Source organism: Plenodomus lingam (genome assembly GCF_022343315.1).
Source record: "Plenodomus lingam strain CAN1 chromosome Unknown contig_17, whole genome shotgun sequence".
In the NCBI taxonomy this organism is placed as follows: Eukaryota; Fungi; Ascomycota; class Dothideomycetes; order Pleosporales; family Leptosphaeriaceae; genus Plenodomus; species Plenodomus lingam.
Window position 1 is genome coordinate 1,197,498 of NW_027093934.1, and position 15,520 is coordinate 1,213,017.

Sequence of the window (15,520 nt, forward strand, 5' to 3'; positions counted from 1 at the left end):
TGATGTTAGCAATAAGGCCGGGGGTTCCCGTTGTACGCGCGATCACGTGATGATCATCTCATCTCGCGCCTCCATGATCCCGCAAAAGGGCCGCCACCATCCACGGACGAGTTCTGAAAGATTTCAAGGCATCGATATGATGAGCGAACCAACTGAACAGTCCATAGTGTCTGATCCAACAACTTTTGAAGAGGCCCGTAAAGGTGCAGCAGAGTATCTTCAATCGAGACTCTCCACCAAAGACAAACACACCAACGATCGCGACCCATTCCACATCCCAATCATCGATTTGACACCGTCGTTCTCCACCTCACTTATTGATCGCCAAAATGTTGCCGATCAAATGAGGGAGGCCTGCATAACATCAGGCTTCTTCTACATCACCGGGCATGGCATTCCAGAGTCCACACGTGAGGGCATCTTGCACCAAGCAAAGCGATTTGCACATGACTTGCCAGTAGAGAAGAAGCAAGAACTCCACGTAAAGAACAACAAATTTGGCCTTGGGTGGGAACCAAGTGAATATACATCAATAGCAGGTGATAAAGAATCCAAAGATGTCTTCAACTTCGCCTACGAAGAAGCGCTAGATAGAAGTGGTGGTGACGGTCTGTATCGTAATCTCGACGGCTCGAAGAATAAAGCAAACATGTGGCCTAGCGAGACAGATCTCCCAGGGTTCTATGAAGCTGTCAAAGAGTACTACGGTGCTGTAAGTCCCAATTCTCGATTCTCTAGATCCAGATATACATAGACACCACCACGATCAGACAAAGCACTGACCTGATCCTAAGATTCTTGACCTATCCCGTCACATATTCAGACTCTTCGCACTATCCCTTTCTCTCCCAGAATCCTACTTCGATCCCTTAACCACCCACCCAGGGGGCATATGCCGCCTCCTCTACTACCCACCCCCCGCACACCCTCTCCCCACATCTCCTTCCTCCTCAGAAGACATCTCCCCCATCGGTCTCGGCGCGCACTCCGATTACGAATGCTTCACCCTACTCCTCACCTCCACGACTCCCGGTCTCGAAATACTCACTCCCTCTGGCACTTGGCATATTGCCTCGCATATCCCAGGCGCTTTCATTGTGAACATTGCGGATTTCCTTATGCGCTGGACGAATGGCTTGTACAAGAGTACGGTGCATAGGGTTGTGAATCGCAGTGCAGAGCCGCGCTATAGTGTCCCATTCTTCTTTTCAGTGAATTACGATACTGTGGTTGAAACCCTGCCAGGGTGTTTGAAGGAGGGGGAGACGCCGAAGTGGAAGCCGATTCGGGCGGGTGAGTATATTTTGGAGAGGTTGAATGCTACGACAGATGGGGGATTGGGGTATGGAGGGGGTGGAGGGCAGGCGGTAGGGTAGCAAAGAGGTGGAAGAGATGGAGTTGTAGGCTCGGGGTTTCAATTATGTGCAATCTCTGCGCCCTACAGGAATAATCGGATTGTACCCTCGAAGTTTTACTATCCAGCTTATGACTACATTGTCCCGTCTTGAAGACAGCCGCAGACTCGCAATTAAGACCTTACACCTCCCGCCGCATCATCCACCCTCCCATCTCTCCCTAGCATTTCCTTTAAAGCCCGCATATCCTCCTCCGCAAGCGACACCATCACCTCAAATGGCCCCATTCTCTCCTTCCTTTTCGGCAAAATAACAATCCCAACCTCACTCTCCCAAGCAGCTCGTCGAATCGCAATCGGTTTCTTCTCTCTGGTGCCAGGAATATCCCACTCAGTGTCAGCGCCCATGTGCTGCCAACTCGTGATATAAAGGTCTGGGCCATTGCCGAATGTGAGTCCCGAGTTGTCCAACGCTGGTGATTCACAGAGTATGATTGGAGCCAAGCGTTTTGAGACCCAATCTTCGTCGATACGTTTGGTAGATTATGCTATGGCAAGCGCAAATGGGGGCCAGATGTGATGGAGCTGAAAGTACAGGTCGAGGAGAAGTCGAAAGCTGGTAGCTGGCTTTGGCGCAGAGCATACAATTTCCAATGAAGTCCGGATCTGTGAACTGTGGGCCTAGATGCTTGCGGAGGTTTACTACGACGGCTAGTGTTGTCTGAGTAATTTCTTGTGAGGAGAGTAAAGTGGATCGAGCCTCACTAATGTAAGTAGCCAGGAGGGCGGCCAGAGCGATGAAGTTTGTTATGTTGGCTCAAGTCTCTGCTGAGAGATGCATTTTGAGATCTGAAATGAGCCGCGCAGGTATCCTTACCATGCCAGAGACTACCGTATAGGGTACAACGCGGAGCGCTGGGGCTTGGACTGGGGGCGCATGTCGTATCGTGGTGAACCCCAGCTCTTCTGGCCAAATCGTCAAGTGCACCTCGGGGCTCTACACCGCCTTGTCCATAGAATTCATTCTGCATACTCTCGGAGGCCATGTCTTTCTGTCTAATTCTCCGCATATTTTTTGCCCAAACTTCGAAGATACGACCCCAACCCGTACCATCAGCGATGCTGTGGTGTATCCAGATGCTCAGGACCAGCCCACCTCGTACAAACGTAGCTTGCGTGGCCAACACAGGCAAGGGATATCCATGATAAAACTCGTAGAGCCTGTCGCATAGTGATTGCTATCGTCCAAGCCGAGGTGATCAGTCAAAGAAGTTGGGCAAAATTGTTTCGCTAAGAAGGCTTCGTCTGTGAAGTTTCTTGTTTGCAGTGTTTCGTAATCGAATTCAGGATGAGCGATGAGATTGGTGCTTGTATTAAAGATGCGATCCACATGGTCTCGGTAGGGTCCAGAGTCAGGATAAGTTACGTGGATGCATTTACCCGCCGTGCCAACGGGCTCAACCACACCTACCAGGTAAGGGAAATGACGGAGCAACCCTGCTAAGCCGAGACGTAACATGTGGATCGCAGCACTGGTACATTCACGGTTCTCAAACTAGAATATGAGTAGGACTCGACCATACGTGCGTAGATGTGATTGCTCATCGATACATGACAAGTGTAATTGTTTCATGTTTCTAATTGTCTTGGGAATGATGAAGTGAGAGTTATCAGCGAAGAATATATCTACGGGGAGATGTTCAGTGATGTAGAGTCGCCGTTCTCACTATATATTGGCCATCAGAGTTGCGATTTGCTGTCGAGTGTGAGTGTACAACGTCTTGTAAGATGACTTTAACGGACAATCTGTCACTTGCACATCTTCAAATTCAACTCAACAAGGCATTCTCATCACTCGTCGAGTATTCAAGATCGTTCGAGACCTATCATCGCTGTTTGGTCGACTTGCTCTCCAAGAACACCAGCTTTCTGCAAGATGCCAACAGTCTTATCAATCACCTTGCTGTCAACACCTCTGACATCCTGCGAAAACCCAACCGTACCAAGCCATTCTCTTGCGTCTTCCTCTGAATAATCGAGTTTGGTACTGATATACGTAACTGCTTCTTCCTGGTTGTCTTCGAAGTGTTTGATACCCTTGTTGATCTTCTCGAGAACATCCTCAAGCTCGTCTTTAAGAGCAGGCTTGGTTGCTTTGACGCTAGAGCTCCAATTACGGGGGTGAAACAAGTGGTTTGCAGCCACAATCTTCCACGATGACCAAGGTGTGTAGATTTCGCCGATGCGTTTAATTTCACCGTTGTCGTAGTATTTTTTCGATGTGAAGTGTTCCCACATAAAGAAGTCCGCTGTACCTTTGTTCACGCCTTTTCGGAGATTGGCAAATGTGTTGAGGACTTCGACGGCGAACGGCGGGCTGTCTGAGGTGGTATCCAACCAGCCTTGTTGGTCAGCCAGCACAAAACTCATCACGTAGCTACCACTTCCAATCCTCGACACGCCCACCTTCTTGCCTCTGAGATCTTGTACGCCTGCCAGATCTCGCCTTGCGCCCGTTGATATGGCCCAGCATAGTGGGGTCTCGACATATGTGCCCACCATCTTGAAGCCAGCATCATGCTTCGCCGCCTGTGCCTTGCCTATCGCGGCCACCCAACCTTCAGTGAGACCCACGCCGATGTCGATTTCGCCTGCTTGTAGTGCCGTGACCATGTGACCAGTACCAGACGGGAAAGGCAGCAGCTTGGAGTCGAGCCCATAATGCTTCTTCGCGAACTCAAGCGGCGTCGAGAAATGCTCTACAAGGATAAGCATGCATAATGTGATTGGCGCAGCACAAGTTGTGACAAACCAGGGACGAAGCCTATACGCAAAGGCGCCATTGGATCGACTTTGGCAGAGAAGCCTCGAAAAGGGGATAATGGGACCGGGAAACGTGCAAGGCGTAGTGAACGTAGCATTGGCCTCGGTCAGTGCGCTGCCCCTCGTTTTCGACCACAAGTTGAATGATGATGACGACGACAAAGTCACGTGTTGTACGGTAACAGTGAGTGGGAGGTATGACGAGTCTTCAACAAGTCACCATATACGGCAGTACCTATAGCTCGTCTTACTTGACGGGGGATGAGAGCTCGTTAGTCGACGGATTGAGCATGGTGGTGCTGACAAGCGGTGAGCGCAACTGTGACAACGAACATGATGGCACGATGTCGGTCGGTCTTCACGGATCTGACGATTATCCCGAAATAGTTCCGATCAGCCCCGATCGCCACCGCATCTGGCATCAGTCTTCTCGATCATCGCGTGTCCGTTCGTGCCATCAAGTTCAGCCTTTTTAGCCAGTCCTCGGAACACGAATCCATCATGGCACGCCATGCAGTGACGCTGCGGGCACGGAGGATAGCCGTCGTGGGCGCAGGACCATCTGGCCTAGCAGCTGCAAAGTACTTGCGAGCTGAAAAGGCCTTTGACAAGATTGTGTTGTTTGAGCACCGCCGTAGCTCTGGTGGACTGTGGAATCATACGCCTGATCAGACAAGCGAGGACATCTTCACAATCCCGCAGACTGATCCCAAGGGCCAAAATCAAGATCCGCTATGGAAAAATGCGGCTGCAGATGACACAGCCGCCGATGGAAAGATTGCATCCTTCTTGTCACCAATCTATGAAGAGCTAGAGACAAACATACCCAGAGGACTCATGGGTTTCAAAGGTCTAGATTGGCCTCAAAATACTCCCCTCTTCCCCAAACACAGAACTGTCCTGGAATACATACAGGATTATGGGAGAGACGTCCAAGGTCTTATTCAATACGAGACTCAAGTCATTAATGCAGAGCCGACCAGCAACGAGCCGAACAGCACATGGAATGTTACCGTCAGAAACCTACGGACCAAGAAAGTGACCAAAGAAATATATGATGCCATCATCGTGGCGAGCGGCCGGTTTACTGTTCCCAATGTCCCCGATGTCCCAGGCATTAGAGAGTGGAACAAGCAATATCCAGGCTCAATCACGCACTCAAAGTACTATAGGCGTCCAGTAGATTTTGCCAACAAAAAAGTAGTGGTTGTTGGTAACGCAGCTTCCGGCGCCGACATAAGCGATCAGATTGCCAATCACTGTCAGACCCCATTGATATGGTCTGCTCGCTCATTCTCCCCTTTCTCTGCAAATGCAGCCAAAGACCCACGGCGCAAGGTATATGGGGCCCTCAAAAGGTTCCTGCCTAGTACCCGAAGCGTAGAAATGGAAGATGGCACGATAATAGAAGACGTCGACGCCATCCTCTTTGCTACGGGATACTTCTACAGCCTCCCGTTCCTGGAGCACGTAAAGCCTGCGCTTATAACAGATGGAAGCCATGTGGAAAACACATACCAGCATCTCTTCTATGCCCCCCAACCCACCCTCTCCTTCCTCGTTCTGAATCAACGCATCGTACCATTCCCAATAGCAGAAGCCCAGTCCGCGGTCCTCGCTCGCGTATATTCCGGCCGCCTCGCCCTTCCCTCCCTTCAAGATATGCAAGCCTGGCACGTGGCGCGAAGAGCGGAAATCGAATCCGATCGCAACTTCCATCTTCTGCTCTTCCCCAAGGACGGCGAGTACATCAACATGCTCTCCACTTGGGCCCTGAGCGCGCCGCCACGATCAGATCTAGATAACGACGGCAAGGGAAAGATCCCGCCTCTCTGGGGCGACCGGGAGTTTTGGTGTCGTGAGCATGTTCCCGCCATCAGAGGCGCGTTTGGAATGTTGGAGGAGGAGAGGAAGAAGCACATCACTAGGATCGAAGAGGTCGGATTCGATTACGAGCAACACTTGAAGAAACAAAATGGAGATGTGGAAACGGATAATGTGATTGCAGGATAGACTACACATTTGCTCCTCAATCTCAAAATCTTCCTCCATCATCCCCTGTCCCATCCCATCTACGCACCAGGAGTACGGCGGCAAAGAGGACGTCCGCGCTCGAGCGTATTGGGATCACAGGTCAATCTACTGTCCTCGATACACGTTAATTGCTCACCACCTATTGCATGATTAGCCGACCGCCGAGGAACCACTGCTAGTTAGATGGGGAAAACAACGTACAATTATTAATATCATCAGGCACGCAGCGTCCACTCTCTCCATTCACATTGCAGACATCCTGCTTTAAGCTCGTGCCCGCAACACAGCATGCACCTTCAGGGACCGGACGATTCTCATTTTGCGGAGAGGGCGCGGCGGCTACAAGCGCAGAGAGGGAGAAGATGACGATTGAGGTTGTGAAGCGCATCGTTGCGGTGGTGTCGTATGTCTTCGAATTTATTTCTTCGAATCGTGGTAGCGTATAGGAACTGAATGAGAAAACTTCTGGAAGACCGACCCGCGGTAAAAGAAAACGATATGCAAACAATCAAAGAGTGGTGATTTGAAATGATGACCTCTTACCCTGAGCGCGAGAGTCTCATCTTATATACTCACATTGATGCATATGAAAATGCATCTTGAAGCTCACAACACAACCATCACATCCCACTCGCCCCATCACCCCTTCCACCAAACCCTCTCAACCCCCTCCCCAACGCATTTCTTCCGCACCGCTGAGGCACAACGAAACAGTCAAGTCGGCATCTCGGCGCACACGCATAACCCAAAGACTCGATCAGTAATCGCCATGCCCCGATGCACACAATCTCGGCCCTAGCGATTACATCCACCGGTAGAACACACAGCCTCGGCGTGCTCCGCGCATGTCGTTTTCGGTTACACGAAGTCAATGGCATCGACGACGCATGGATTGGAGCAGCTACTTGTAGCCGAGTGCATGCATGGATGAGCGGGACTGTTGGGGTGCAGGCGAATGGGAGGGGGAGAAGTGTTCGCGAAGGCGGTGCGCGGATGGGATGAGACGCGTGGTTTATAGCGGTTGGAGGGTGAGGCGGGGTGAAACTGTCTCGGTGTAGTGCTTGAAACGTTAGTTTCGGGTTCGCTTGGAAAGGGCGGCATAGTGGGGGTGAATGTCGAGTGGAGATTTCTTGGGGGTTTGGACTCTGTAATTGACTTGTCTGCTGCATCGTGAGTCCTGCGTGGAGGCAACGGAGCGGCAAGTGCAAGTTCACAAGTCGATTGTTCTCCCTGAGACCAAATTGGTGGACTTTCGGACTCGTTATTCAGGCGAGATTGTTGCTTGCTTGTATATTTTGTACTTGATTGAACTATTTGAGCATTCCTATTCTATTCCTTGAGTCCCTCGCCATCTAGTAGCCACCAGGTACCGCACCACTGACATCTGTGTCCAGTACAGCAACACTCAACTGTGGCAGGCTGAACTCGAAAGCGCCGGAAGCGCCGGCCTCCAACATGCTGATTGTAGTGTTCACAATATTGATGCCAGTGAATGGGTCGTTGTACATGTAAGGATCGCCATCCGCGTTGGTCAAGACAGTCAGGTTTGCCTTGGTACCAGGTGTCACGCCCTGGAAATGGACGGAAACCGGTACAGGAGCACCATCCGTTGTATTGTACGCAGCGCCCTTCCAGACCATGGCATTGTTACGGCGCTCATCCAGACCCGCGCCCCAGTACACTGGGCCGTAAGAGGAGTTAGAGGATGTAGGAAGAGTGTGGGTGATGGGGTGATGCGCGAAGAGTGACCAGCAGTACCATGTGACTGCCTTTGTGGTGCGCTTCGGATCGGCGTCGAATTGGATGAGCGTAATGGGCCATTGGAAGCGGTTATTGTTCTTCAGAACGGGCGCGTAGAAGGTACCAGGGATTCGGTCCGAGTTGCGCTCGTACCCGATCAGACTGACTGCTTCACCGACAGCCCCAATCCACCATGGGTACTTATACAGCGGGCCGTTCCAGCGAGGAGGCGTGGCGCCATTGACGTGCGTGGCAGCGACTTCACCAATAATGTGGCCAACGTCGTTGTCAAAGCGGTTGAATTCCTGGACCAGTTCGTCTGGCTCACGGTAAGGGTGATAGTCACCCAGCGCGTCTGCGGGAAGCTTGATACCCTCCTTAAGGTTGGGTCCTGTGGTTTCACCCTCAGGAGCTGGGTCGCTGGTCGCGCCCGAAGAGATGACTGTGATGTTGGGGTAGGCTGCGCGGATTGCCTCATAGAAAAGCGGGAATCGGTACTCCTTGTAAGAGTCCCAGCCGCCGGGGAAGCCCGCGAGCCAGTCCTCGTTGCCGACTTCGACGTAGTTGAGCTCGAATGGCTCAGGGTGGCCCAGCGCAGCGCGGCGAGCACCCCAAGTGGAGTCAGCTGGTCCAGCCACAAACTCAATCTCAGCGAGGGCATCGTCAATGAAGGGCTGGAGATCCTCCTGTGGCGTGACACCACCGTCAAGTGCAAGACCAGCCCAGACACCGAGGACTATAAGGTCGTTATTAACCAATCACTTTTTTGGAGGAGATGATTTACCGATCTGCAGATTCATATCCTCTGCCCACTCGAGATATTCCATAATACCAAGACCATGGGTTTGCTGGTAGCCCCAAACGCCCTGGAAGCCTGGGCGGTCTTTCAAGGGACCCAGAGTGTCCTTCCAGTCCCAGTACGTGTCGTTTGTCAGACCTTCAAGCATATTGCCTCCTGGGAATCGAAGGAAGTGCTTCGAGAGTCAGTACGTGATGATTACATGGACTAAGATTACAACTCACGGGGTTCATGTCCGCAAGCGCCTCAGCGATGTCGACTCGCAGTCCATTCTTGCGGTTCTTGTACGTTGGCGGGAACAAGCTGATGAGATTGAAGTCTAGGCCAGCCGATGGAGCACTCTTGGGATCGAAAGTAATTGAGAACGTGTTGTTGGAGTTTGGTGCATCCTTCTCAGGTACGAGCTCGAAAGTGTGTTCCGTCCACTCGTTCGCAACCGACTTGGATGGTACCTCGACTGAACCGAAAACATCGGAGGTCAGGTTGGACTCCAAAGATGCGGTGAACGATCCATTGTATGCACCCTTGACCCAGAATGAGCCGGTATACTTTTGCTGTCGAACATCCATGCCCCAGTACCCGTCGTTCTTGAAGCCAACCTTGCCGGTGCTGTTGGCGGCTGCAACGCGCATTGACGCAGGAAGAGCCTCGGATAGTGGCTCGTCAAGCATTTGGATGCTCAGATCGGCATTGTTGATGGGAAAGTAGTGTTTGGTAGAAACATTGAACCGCGGACTAGATTGAAATGCGCGGTTTTGAATCAATTCAGCATAGATGCCGCCATCTCCAGAGTTGTTGATGTCCTGAGAAAGGATTAGGGTGATGAGGAATCACTGGATCTGGAGTGCACAGGTACCTCGTGCAGAAATCCATAGCCATATGGATGCCCGTATTTGCCCGTGAGATTACCGCCAGTCGATTGCACAACGACATTGACAGCGAGGGCTGAAGAAGCGCAGGCTGCGATGATCGCTTGCTTGAAGAAACCCATAATGTACAATGGGATCAGCGATTGCTACCGGTACCGATCCTATGTACACTGCACAACATTATTTATAGTCGGTCGCCAGAGTCTAATTTGCCTCGCATCTTCCCCGGTTTCTCCACATCTTGGCACAATGTGGTCAAGTCGCCATCTCCACACATCTCGTCATGATCTTGTCCGAATGTGGCGGTCACGGGAGGGCGCGCGTGGCGTTCGGGGCCGTCAATTGGAGGAAAGACGGGCGTTCTGGGCGGAGAAACTTTGTCCCACACGTACTTCCTGGCGATCACTTTCACGGCGTCGGGCCAAGGACCGTTGTTCTCCTGAAGAACAAGGGCGCCGTTCGATTGTTTGCACATGAACTTGCCCAAGCTTGTCTGAAATCTTCAGACTCAGGTACCGGTACCGTGAGTATGCCCAAAGACTGTGTACTTTCAACGACATCCACACTTTCGGCCCTCCTTTCAGAGACGTGCTTTTGTTTACAAGGATGCTAACCAGAGGATGAATTCTGCATGCAGCATACCTATACCGGTACGAACGGTACACTTACCGGTACCGAGGCGAACAAGTTAAGCTGTTTCGGCGCTTTCGCCGATGCAATGGAACCCAGGACAGACTGTACAATACATAGGTACTTGTTTGATACGCACTGACTGGGAGAAACGGCCGTGATACGGTCCCTACGGTCCAGTGGAAATAAGCGCTGCGGATGAGAAGCACAATCAAGTCATGCGTCCGCCCGAGTGCAAACCTACCAGCCCGCATCGTCATCTCTCGACCACGGCACGCCAAAGCACCCATGGTATGACGGCAGAGTGAAGAGAGATGACTGCAGCGCTGCCGCAAGAAGAATCAAGTAACGAGGAAACATGGGTATCGCACTGTCACAGGCACCACCCTACCGCCAACACCTTTCGCCAGACACTTGTCATCGAAAAGGATCAGCCTCTTGCGCACTATCTCTTTTCAATGCCCCGTCTTTCTCAACCCAACACGCTGTCCCGCTCACACTCACGACAACGCACCCCAGAATCTCGGCTTCACGAATCTCCAGGCCAACGACTGCATTTGCACCATGCGCGATTGCTTCTTTGACCAGTCGGTCAATGGCCTGGTCGCGGGCTTGGTATATGATCGATGTAATACTCTTCGCTTCGCCCCAATGACTTCCAAAGCTACTGGCGATGTTCTTGATGAAAGACTTGGTATCCTTGCGCGCGGCGTTTGTTGTGCCGTGAACTGTTCCGAGGAGACGCAGGATCCGATAACCAGGTAACATGGACGTGGTCGAAGTGAGTATCGAAGGCACACGGCTCTGTGGAAGTTCATTGTCGGATGTGACTAGTGGAGAAGGCACATCAGGTGTCGTGGACTTGGACTGTGGGTGCCAGCTGGGCATTCGGTTCGGTGGGACCATCATGGTCGAACGGCGGTTTGTCAGCATCTTTTCGGACAAGAGAGTTGCAGTTTGCAAGCGACGCTGGTGTTGGTGTCTGACGAAGAGTGAAGTTTGTACTTGAATAAAGAACGAGCCTGACGAGTTTGACGACTGAATGAGATGTACCAGGTGCGAACATGCTTCATGTATGTATGCGACCACAGCAGACTATATCGACCGTCAACCACAATCATATCGAGATGCCCTATCGAAAATCTCAAACATCTCAAACATTTTTTAAGATTATACCTCGCCTTTGGCTGCCTTCTGGGCGATGCTCGACAATCCGACCAACGACACCCGAAGCGGACGCGGATCAATACACCGCGCACATGGGTCGATGCACGTGTGAAATGGTATACTGTCCTCATCGCCTGCGATCTCTGGCAGAAAAATGACGGAGACGGACCCCGCCCTCCGCTGAGTTGTTTCATTTGGCCAAGTCGACGCGAGACTCTGAAACCCGTATGGTTTGGAAGAGCACATGGCCAGATCGGAAAAAGCATGGCTGCTACGCCGGTGAAGCAACTTCAGAACAGAATTGTTTCGGCTAACTACGACGTTGCTTCATGGGAATTGTACCACTAGGTACATACATTCTTCTATCGACGTCATCCAGCCCAGAGACGCCCCCCCCTCCTCCCCCACTTTCGAACGCTAATCTGATGTGCTGACCTTGGGCGCGTACACAATAAGGTTTCGATATCGATTCGGGCCTGCGGGAGATAACCGTGCAATTTGTACTTACCGATGAGCTTCAGCTGCTGCTCATAGGTAGATTTATTCAATGTCCTTTCTCCACGCTAGAGTTGGCGGTGTCAGCTCATCAGGCTACATTTTGAAATCAAGACATGTAAGAGGACGCGATTTTTTTTAGTGCCGTTTACACGCCGCAGACCAGCGTGACATTTTCCTAATCTTTTTTTCCAGACCGCCATATGATTAATTCATCGTCGATCACCTTGCCATGCGGTTACTTTGTTGGCAGTGCAGTCACTTCGCTTGCGTCGGGCATATGTTGGCGGCTACGCAAGTTCCATGACAACGCAGCATCCTTCCGATATCGCAAGTGTGTTAGTAAAATATGATCGGCAAGCGCGTTTGTCGTGAAAAATGTTTGTGAGGCTGCGAATGATACGAAGCAAGTGAATCCTTCTCTCATCCTCTAGGAGCATCCTTACATTAGTCTGGCTTCTGATTGACTACGTAATCTGTCCGGAGTGGGCCAGACCAGGCCGAGTCTATCCCCTCTACGCGAAGATCACATGTGAGTCGAGAATCAATATCTAGTTGCAGTCTGGAAAGCTGTAGTGTGGGGTGTAGAGGTCGATTTTCTACCATCTTAGGTTCAACGAGTGACACCCGCCCGAGCCGTGCCGTCGCACTGACTGGCAATCCCAACTACAGTGCCCCCTCGTGATCATCTAGAATGTACCGTTTCCTGTCACTACCTTATTAGTTTCTAGTTGCTTGCCTCATGCAGCTACGTTGTCTTGGGATCACATAGCATTTGTCCTGGTCAAGATAAGATTCGGACTTTTCCTGCATCCTTGGCGGGAGCACTGGTCCGTTTTGGGCCTTTCTTAGGATCCAATGGCACCGAGAACAGCAATGGACATCTGTAAACTGCTTAGCGAAGAGAAAGTTTTGAAGCGCAAAGGATGAGTCGTTGCCATTTCCGAGGCCAGTTCCCACTAGGTGGCGCTGGCTTGCTAGGCGCGCAGCCATGCAGTATCGCTGCATCCATCGGCGCCGAAGCTGTGACCAGTGGGTCGTGTCAAACCCTTCACGTCACAATGCTGGCGCCTGGAAGAGAGAGAGAGCAGAGTCATTTTGCGGGACCCGGTGTTCGGGCAAGCGTTCTATTGCGCTCCCTGTATGTTAAGGGAAATTCGTTGGGATGAAGTTTCGGGAGAGTAGTACTCTAGGTTACGGGACACTGGGACTAGGGAAACTTTGAACCAGGACTAGGGCTGGGTATGCCTGCACGTGGTGGCATGTCATATGACCATGGGTTTAGCGTCGGGCGACTTGGGCTTTACTCTGAGTGGTTAGAATATCCCTGTAGGTTCAAGTCTATGTCACAGCGGCAAATTTTTATAGTTATATAAACTAGCCTATAGTTAAGTATAAATTAGGGTAATTTAAGCAAGTAAACGTAGTTTTTATTACTATCTTTTTTAAATATATTCTAAACCTATTCTTAATAATATATAGGTGTTCCTAAATACTATACTAGAGTTTAGTATAGTAGTACTAGATAATATATCTAAACTAGATAGTAATATTAGAGATAAATTTAGGTAACTATATAAAGTGCTAGAAAAGGATAGTAGTAGTAGTGTTAAGGAAGTAAGTAAAAGTAAATAGAACAAGTTTAGAATAGGTTAGTAACACGTTATAGGGGTATAATATATACCTTACTTATAGTAATAGTTAAGAACTACTACTTATACTAGTAATTATTAAGTATATAGCTATTCTCCTAGTATACCCTTAATTATATAGCTAAGGGTATAGGTATATAATACTAGTTTAGTAATATAAAGATAGCTCTTACCTAATAAGAGAAGAGGTGCTTATATAGGCTATATAAGTAACACGTTAAGAATATATTCTTAAATTATTCTAATTCTAGCAGGTATAATACTCCTGCTAGTCTATCTATCTTAATAGGCCTATAACTTTACTATTCTTTAATAGCTAGCTAGCAAGCTAGTATAAATACTAATACTCTAGGGTAAAAGCGTGTAAGTATCTTAAGAACATGTTATAAATATATTCTTATTATATTATTAATAACGTATTATATAATTAGATCTAAACCTTAAAAAGTATAGTACCTAAGAAAATTCTATAAAGAGAACTATAAATAAGAAGCTATTATTATAGCCTTATTAAGCGCTTCTCTTTAAGGATTTATAAGGACTACTAGGTATCTTATTATCCTGTAATAAGGACTATAGTAAATTAGGTAGGGAGGGAAACTTAAATAAATTTAAAATATATTAATAATAAGTTAGTAAATTATAGAATAGGCTTAACTATATATTAGCTATTAGAACTATAGCCTAATATCTGCTACTAGGAAAAAATATTATTTTAGTTAGGTACTACTAGAGGTAGACTCTATATATCTATAAGGTCTTCTAACTAGGGAGATATTAAATCTTTCTAGTAGTCCTGCTTTATATTCTGTAGTTAAGCTATAGTTAAGCTAGATAAAGAAGTATAGTAGGTATATTACAACCTATTCCTAATATATTCCTAATATATTCTAGGCGTTAATTATCTATAAGGGCAAGGATCTCTATTTAAAATCCTATATAAAGTTACCTTCTAAGTAATTATACTAATAGATATAGTAGTAATACCTTTTTTTACTATTATTTCTTTTAGTATATATATATATATATCTCCTCCTCTTTTAACACTATCTAATAGTAATATTAAGGAAGTAGTAAAGGTATTATAGCCTATACTTACTCTATAGCTTATATAATATAAGTTATTTACAACCTATTATAAATATATTCTTAACTTATTATAGCCTAGTTCCTAAACTTAACCTAGCTTTAAACCTATCTCTAACTTAAAGGTTTCTATTCTATTAAAGAAATATATATTAGCTTTATAAATAAAGATAAAATCTTATGTATTATAAAGTGTAAAAAGCTTCTATAGTTCCTATTTAAGAGTAGCCTTAGAGGAGTATACTATAAGTAGAGGATAAAGTATTAGGATCCTAAAACTATACGTAGTATAAGAGAATAGGTTTAGAACACGTTACTAACACGTTACTATAGGCGTATATATAGTAAATCTTTATATTAAGCTTAGGTAACTTAATTATTTACCTTTTTAAAGAGTAGGTATTAATTCTATTAGATTAAGACACGTTCTAGATAGATATATTATATAAGAGGTTATATAGGGTATAGGTAGAGATTCTAATAGTAATCTTCTACCTATAGGAAAAGAAGCGTACGTATTAAGAATAGGTTTATAACACGTTTCTAACACGTTATAGTTATTATACTTAGCTAAATTATTATAGATAAGGATATAACTAAGATATATTAAGTTACTATTACTAACTTCTTTTAGAAGTGTAAAGTACTTATAAAAAGATAAGTGTTATAGAGGTATATTTACTTATAGGGATTCTATAGGACTACTATTAATATATATAATAAGTAGATAATAGGCAAGTTTTATAGCGCACTATAACCTGTTTATAACGTGTTTCTAACTTGTTTCTAGGACTTAGGCGCTATCTCTAGTTAATTAATCCCTATAAGCGTAACTAGTGCTAGCAACTTTAATCTTATATAAGATTTTATT

The 15,520-nt window shown here is 47.7% G+C and overlaps 8 protein-coding genes across 8 annotated transcripts; 2 read left to right on the plus strand and 6 right to left on the minus strand.

The window, feature by feature from the left end:
* Nucleotides 1-73: 73 nt before the first annotated feature.
* On the plus strand, nucleotides 74-1,376 carry IAQ61_003412 (uncharacterized protein; the record flags this gene model as incomplete). The annotated part of the gene is made up of 2 exons (XM_003845027.2): nucleotides 74-712; nucleotides 795-1,376. The coding sequence occupies 2 exons, from the start codon at nucleotides 74-76 to the stop codon at nucleotides 1,374-1,376; spliced, it is 1,221 nt and encodes a 406-aa protein (XP_003845075.2).
* A 152-nt stretch (nucleotides 1,377-1,528) lies between these two features.
* Nucleotides 1,529-2,987, minus strand: IAQ61_003413 (uncharacterized protein; the record flags this gene model as incomplete). Its single annotated transcript, XM_066095962.1, has 3 exons — nucleotides 1,529-1,827; nucleotides 2,259-2,575; nucleotides 2,938-2,987. The coding sequence occupies 3 exons, from the start codon at nucleotides 2,985-2,987 to the stop codon at nucleotides 1,529-1,531; spliced, it is 666 nt and encodes a 221-aa protein (XP_065954207.1).
* Nucleotides 2,988-3,220: 233 nt separating this feature from the next.
* On the minus strand, nucleotides 3,221-4,197 carry IAQ61_003414 (uncharacterized protein; the record flags this gene model as incomplete). The annotated part of the gene is made up of 2 exons (XM_003845029.2): nucleotides 3,221-4,113; nucleotides 4,167-4,197. 2 exons carry the CDS (start codon nucleotides 4,195-4,197, stop codon nucleotides 3,221-3,223), a joined length of 924 nt encoding a protein of 307 aa, XP_003845077.2.
* A 481-nt stretch (nucleotides 4,198-4,678) lies between these two features.
* On the plus strand, nucleotides 4,679-6,190 carry IAQ61_003415 (uncharacterized protein; the record flags this gene model as incomplete). The annotated part of the gene is made up of 1 exon (XM_003845030.1): nucleotides 4,679-6,190. One exon carries the CDS (start codon nucleotides 4,679-4,681, stop codon nucleotides 6,188-6,190), a length of 1,512 nt encoding a protein of 503 aa, XP_003845078.1.
* A 59-nt stretch (nucleotides 6,191-6,249) lies between these two features.
* Nucleotides 6,250-6,599, minus strand: IAQ61_003416 (uncharacterized protein; the record flags this gene model as incomplete). The annotated part of the gene is made up of 2 exons (XM_003845031.1): nucleotides 6,250-6,350; nucleotides 6,413-6,599. 2 exons carry the CDS (start codon nucleotides 6,597-6,599, stop codon nucleotides 6,250-6,252), a joined length of 288 nt encoding a protein of 95 aa, XP_003845079.1.
* A 964-nt stretch (nucleotides 6,600-7,563) lies between these two features.
* On the minus strand, nucleotides 7,564-9,741 carry IAQ61_003417 (uncharacterized protein; the record flags this gene model as incomplete). Its single annotated transcript, XM_003845032.2, has 4 exons — nucleotides 7,564-8,687; nucleotides 8,736-8,925; nucleotides 8,975-9,553; nucleotides 9,607-9,741. 4 exons carry the CDS (start codon nucleotides 9,739-9,741, stop codon nucleotides 7,564-7,566), a joined length of 2,028 nt encoding a protein of 675 aa, XP_003845080.2.
* A 62-nt stretch (nucleotides 9,742-9,803) lies between these two features.
* IAQ61_003418 (uncharacterized protein) lies at nucleotides 9,804-10,094 on the minus strand (the record flags this gene model as incomplete). Its single annotated transcript, XM_003845033.2, has 1 exon — nucleotides 9,804-10,094. One exon carries the CDS (start codon nucleotides 10,092-10,094, stop codon nucleotides 9,804-9,806), a length of 291 nt encoding a protein of 96 aa, XP_003845081.2.
* Nucleotides 10,095-10,666: 572 nt separating this feature from the next.
* IAQ61_003419 (uncharacterized protein) lies at nucleotides 10,667-11,158 on the minus strand (the record flags this gene model as incomplete). Its single annotated transcript, XM_003845034.2, has 1 exon — nucleotides 10,667-11,158. One exon carries the CDS (start codon nucleotides 11,156-11,158, stop codon nucleotides 10,667-10,669), a length of 492 nt encoding a protein of 163 aa, XP_003845082.2.
* Between the last annotated feature and the right edge of the window lie 4,362 nt (nucleotides 11,159-15,520).